A 6,095-nucleotide genomic window follows, 5' to 3' on the forward strand; every position below is an offset into this window, starting at 1 on the left:
GAGATGCCGAAGGCACCTCTGGCGAAGCCAGCTCTGCCGAGTCCAGAGATGCCGAAGTTACCTCTGGAGAAGTCAGTTCTGCAGAGTTCCACCGCACAAGGTTCAATTCTGCCAAGTTCCACTCTGACGAGCCCTTATGAAGAAAAAGGACCAGAGCAGAAGAAAAAGGAAGGAGAGAAGGAAGATCAGCCAAAAGACGGAGTGATGGAGGAAGGAAAAGAGGCCAAACTACACAAATCCACTACACCTTATCGGCCACCAATTCCTTTTCCGGGCAGATTGCGGAATGAAAAGATGGATAAACAGTTCGCCGACTTCTACAACATGCTTGCCAAGGTGAACGTGAATCTGCCCCTCCTGGATGTGATCAGAAAAGTCCCAGCGTATGTGAAGTTTTTTAAGGAGTTAGTCTCCAACAAGCGGAAGTTCGAGGACAATGAGAAGGTTCTGGTCTCAGAAATTGCGAACTCGATCATACAGCAGCCTCTGCCACCAAAGCAACGCGACCCAGGTAGCTTCGTGATTAAAATTGCTTTAGGAAATGGTAAGGAAGCTACGGGAATGTTAGATTTGGGTGCTGGAATTAACCTTATGCCTTACTCTATTTTCAAACAATTAGAGTTAGGTGATTTGAAACCAACCCGCATGTGTCTACAACTCGCCGATAGGTCCGTTAGATACCCCCGTGGGATCATAGAGGATGTTTTAGTGAATGTTGGGGGCTTGATTATTCCCGTAGATTTTGTGGTTCTCGACATTGGGGAGGTGCATGAAAATGGTGTAGAGCACACACTACTGTTAGGAAGACCGTTTATGGCAACCACTAACACCTTAATTGATGTTAAGGATGGAAATATTAAAATGACTATGTTAGGGGAGTCAGTGTCTTTCTCTGTGCATGATAGTCGTGCTATGCCTTCTGCAAATTTTATCAACGAATGCTCCTTTATAGATCCTATTGATGGCTTGGTTGAGAAGGTATTTTTACAGGAGCAGGAGTGTGTGGAAGTCTGTGCTGGATCGACAGACATGGAAGAGCTAGCTCGGGAAGCTAAAGAGTTCAGCTCTCCACTGCCCAGCGCTGCCCCCTTCAGCTATGCAACCTTCAGCTCTCCACTGCCCAGCGCTGCACCCTTCAGCTCAGCTATGCCGAGCTCTGTGCTGCCCCGCTCTGCCCAGCCAGTTATGCCGAGCTCAGCCATGTCTAGTCCAGCTCTGCCGAGCTCAGTGCTGCACTGCCATACGGAGCTGCCCATTGATGAACAGATGAGAACAACGAGGCCAGCGCTGGAACTGAAGGAACTCCCAGCCAATATCAAATACATGTTCTTAGAAGAGAAAAAGGAAAAGCCGAGGTTCAGATCGGTAGCGTTGTCCCTGAATAAAGAAGGCGTGTTGCCAAAGGACGTGTTTGACCCTGGCGCAGCCCATTCTAAGGAGAATTTCAGAGGAGACAGACATCGCATGAAATCCTACTATGGGCGGAGTATTCCGATGGTGGTGGAGTCTCACACTCTGCACGATCCTCACTAAAGATCAAACTGAAGTCGGGCTGGAGACTTTAACTCTAGCGCTTGGTGGGAGGCAACCCACCGTTGGTTTGTTTTTACTTTCTGTTTTTCTTTGTTTTTAGTTGTGTGTTTCGTGTCTCTCCTAAGTTTTGGATGCTTTGCGGATACTATGATGCTTGGTGAGCATATATTATTTTCAGCGCTGCACTTCTCCGCGCTGTACTTTTTCGTGCTCGCTGCAGTTCTAACTCTGCCACAGACCGCAAAGCCCCTTCTTAACCGCCTCTCACGATGCTTCAGTTTCTCAATGCCAATAATCAGGGACGTTTTCTTAACTCTTCTTATTTCTTTTGTGCCCTGAGGACATAGCATGCTTTAAGTGTGGGGGGGTGTTTTATTGTGCATATATTTTCAATTGGGCGAGATTAGTCTTTCTATGCTTAGTTTTTGGTCTCGAATCTTGCTAATTTTTATGAATTTGTGGAAGAGTAGATGGTTTTCGATGCGAATTTTGGGTTTGTGAATGAATGGTGGTTATTCTTGTTTTACTCTTGATATATGTTTCTTGATTGTGCAAAGAATTAAGAGTTTTGTTACAACACGATTGTAAGTTAGTAAAACGTGGTTTGTCCGGTAGATGCTAGAAGGAGTGTTGTCATTGTGATTGCCTACGATCGTATCTTATCTGTGAAATGTGAAAAATGTTGGACGAATTGCCAATTTTAAAATTGCCAGCTCTGAAACATCTGGCCTGTTCTGAAATGTGATAGCTCTGAGTCTCTGCTCCTCTAGTCTAACTATGAGCATGGGAAACCACGTGAAAAGACTTTGGATTACATCCAAATGATTTTTATTTCATGAATTATGGCTCAACTGTCGAAAATCTTAAGCACACAAATTGTGAAAAATGGTGATATTGATTATAAAGGCGATCACATTAGGGAATTCACTTCTAGCGGAGAATTGGGTCTGATCGAATTACTTACATTACTCTTTTGTTGTTTCTTAAACTTTGAGTTACTTGCATGATCGAGAGATATGTGTTGATTGTAAAATTTTGAATTGACTTTGAGAATGTTTGGATGGAAATTAGCATTGTTGAAATCAATCTCTTCCTAGGATTCATACGGATTTTGCTTGAGGACAAGCAAAAGGCTAAGTGTGGGGAGGTTGATTTATGCCTAATTGTTCTAATTATAGGGGTTTGCATGTGCTTATTTTAAGTTAAATCTTCTGGAAATTGGTGCGATTTATGGTCTATTTTATGCTTTGCAGAAGATTTAGGTTTTCGAGATGAAGAGTGCAAATCTTGGAGAATTTGGGCTAAGAATCGTGTGTTTGTGCACACTCTAGCATGGAAGAGAGGCAAAGCCCCCGTGCCAGAACCGAGAAGGCCGCGCCAGAGCTAAAACCCCGCACGGAAGTCAGGCCAGAGAAGTCAGGCCAGAGGAATCGAAATGCCAGAGGAGTCACCAGCCAGAGGAGTCACCAGCCAGAGGAGTCACTAGTCAGAGAAGTCTCTAGCCAGAGGAGTCAAAAGTCAGAGGAATCGAGAAGCCAGAGCAGAAGAATCACCTATTCCTCTGCCGAGAAGCGCCAGCATCAGAGAAGTAAAGTCCAGCGCTCGATAGCAGAGAACTCACCGTTCCTCTGGCGAATGCCAGAGAGGAAGCGATTCCGCTGGAGACCCATTCCTCTGGCGAATGCCAGAGCGGAAGCCATTTCGCTGGCGAGAGCCCCGAATTCCACCAGAGTAGGAGTGTTCCCAGAGCGCGCATTGCAGCTGGAAGTTGCCTTATTTTGCACGATTCTATTGCCTTTAGAATTTTTCTTTGCATGGCAACTTCCATGGTGATCCATAGGGAATTGAAGTCTATAAATAGGGCCATACTTTTCATTGTAATAACCAATCCCTTGCCCTAGTTTTAGACGCCATCTTTGCAATCTGTTGGCATCCGAAGCTTAGGAATTTACTTACTTTCATAGTTTCAAGTTTTTATTGTTCTAAGTTAGATTTCAATTTCGTTTTAAGTTTAGTTTCTTGGATTGTGATTGCGTGACACGATTACACGTTCAAGGATTTTACGGTATTTTGTATTTAATTTAATTTATTTCTGTTTAATCATGTTTACGTTTTTCATTCATGTTTATGCTTTCTTCTTAATTATGCAATTTAAATTATGCACTTTAGTTTATGCCTAGATTAGAAGTCTTTACTTTTACAAGTATTTACTTTCATAAGTAGGTTTAATTTAAGTTCTTTAAAATCTTGTCTACGGTTTAATAGTTCAATTCGCCTAGCTTAGTTTTACAATTCGGTTTTTACTTAAGTTTTTAATTCTAAGTTTTAGTTTAATAATCAATCTCTTTACTGCTTTCTTTATTGTTTTTCCTGCGATACTACTAAAAGCCCTTAAAGACTTTCCTTGAGAGATGACACTGGGTCAACTTACCATCACTAGGATGTCCTTGTTCTATTGCAAGTCAAACTAGAGGTGTTCTAGGTTGAGTCAACAACTAAGACCACATGAGATGAATTACCCGACGCACGATCTAGAGCTCGCAGCAGTAGTACACGCCTTGAAGATTTGGAGACACCACCTCTATGGAGTTAGGTGTGAGATTTACACAGATCACAAGAGTCTCAAATATTTCTTTGAGCAAAAGGATCTGAACATGCGACAAAGAAGATGGCTAGAGTTGGTAAAAGATTACGATTGTGGAATCAATTACCACCCGGGAAAAGCCAATATCGTCGCCGATGTGTTGAGCAGGAAGAATCAAGGGGAGTTAGGATTTCTCCTTACTCGAGAGAAGAACTTGATCAGAGAGTTCGAGAAGATGAAATTAGAGGTAGTAATACCACCCCAGACGGCAGAAAGCATGATTGCTATGCTAAGTATTACCCCCGACCTACGATCGAGGATAGTCACAGCGCAGAGGGAAGATGAAAAGTTTGAGAAGCTACGATCAAAGATCCGAGTTGAGAAGATGGATGGATATCATGAAGCGGCAGACAACGCCATCATGTTTGAAGGACGCTTGTGTGTGCCTAATGTGGAAGAGTTAAAGAATGAAATCATGAGCGAAGCTCATGACACCCCCTACGTTGCACACCCAGGAAGTACGAAAATGTACCAAGACTTGAAAACAAAGTTTTGGTGGGAGGGCATGAAGCGAGAGATAGCATCCTTTGTTGAGAAATCTTTAGCATGTCAACAGGTGAAGGCACTTCACCAACGACCCTATGGCAAGTTGCATCCACTAGAGATTCCCGAGTGGAAATGGGACCATATTGCGATGGATTTTGTGACTGGATTGCCGAAGTCGAAAAGAGGGAATACAGCTATTTGGGTGATCATTGACAGATTGACGAAGAGTGCACATTTCATCCCAATTCCAATTACTTATGGATCTGACAAGCTAGCTCAGGTCTATATTCGCGAGATAGTGCGATTGCATGGAGTACCGATGACGATCACGTCGGATAGAGATTCAAAGTTTACATCGAGATTCTGGACGAGCATGCAGAAGGAGTTGGGTACTAAATTGAATTTTAGTACGGCGTTTCATCCGCAAACGGATGGACAATCAGAGAGAACCATACAAATCTTAGAGGATATGCTTCGAACTGTTGTGTTGGACAGAGGAGTCCAATGGGAGCAAGTTTTGCCCCTAATTGAGTTTACATACAACAACAGCTTCCAATCAACTATCAACATGGCTCCATACGAAGCTCTTTATGGAAGAAAATGCAGATCCCCACTGTATTGGGACGAAGTAGGAGAAAGGAAGATATTGGGTCCCGAGGCCATAGATGAGATGATCACTGTTGTCCGACAAATTCGGCAGAGGATTAAGGAAGCACAAGACCGCCAGAAGTCTTATGCGGACACCAGGAGAACAGAGATTTATTTCGATGTGGGTGATAAGGTTTTTCTCAAAGTTTCCCCATCTCGAGGAGTGCACCGTTTTGGAGTAAAGGGGAAACTGAAACCGAGGTATATTGGACCGTATGATGTACTAGAGAAAGTAGGCCCTGTAGCCTATAGACTTGCGTTACCGCCGAGTATCGCGAATGTCCACGACGTTTTCCATGTTTCGCAATTGAGGAAGTATGTGTTTGATCCCAGACATGTTATCCACCAGGAAGAAGTATCTCTTAAACCAGACTTGAGCTATGAAGAGAGACCCGAAGCCATTCTGGACAAGAAGATTCAACAACTACGAAGCAAAGCAATTTCCTTGGTGAAAGTACAATGGAGACATCACGACAGAGAAGAAGCAACATGGGAACTTGAGGAAAAGATGAAAGAGAAATACCCCGAGCTTTTTCCCGAAGGTGAGTACTACAAATTTCGGGACGAAATTTTCTTAAGGGGGTAGGATGTAACACCCCGTATTTAGTTACCTTACAATAGTATCGATAGAGTCGAGAGGGAGTTATTGATGGATGGTATGATGAGTGAAATAGAGATGTTAATTGTTTTCGAGTTGAGACGAAGTGCGAGAGATAGAGTCGAGGTAGTGATCTAGAATCACTATATAGAAGATTAATCTAGAATGACGATTAGAGTAATGACG

At 43.2% G+C, this 6,095-nt stretch overlaps 1 protein-coding gene across 1 annotated transcript; it reads left to right on the forward strand.

Annotated features, from left to right (window-relative positions):
- The first annotated feature begins 324 nt into the window (after positions 1–324).
- On the forward strand, positions 325–1,533 carry LOC130994226 (uncharacterized). Its single transcript, XM_057919263.1, has one exon. It carries the CDS (start codon positions 325–327, stop codon positions 1,531–1,533), a length of 1,209 nt encoding a protein of 402 aa, XP_057775246.1.
- Positions 1,534–6,095: the final 4,562 nt, after the last annotated feature.

Source organism: Salvia miltiorrhiza, chromosome 7, assembly GCF_028751815.1.
Source record: "Salvia miltiorrhiza cultivar Shanhuang (shh) chromosome 7, IMPLAD_Smil_shh, whole genome shotgun sequence".
Lineage (NCBI taxonomy): Eukaryota > Viridiplantae > Streptophyta > Magnoliopsida > Lamiales > Lamiaceae > Salvia > Salvia miltiorrhiza.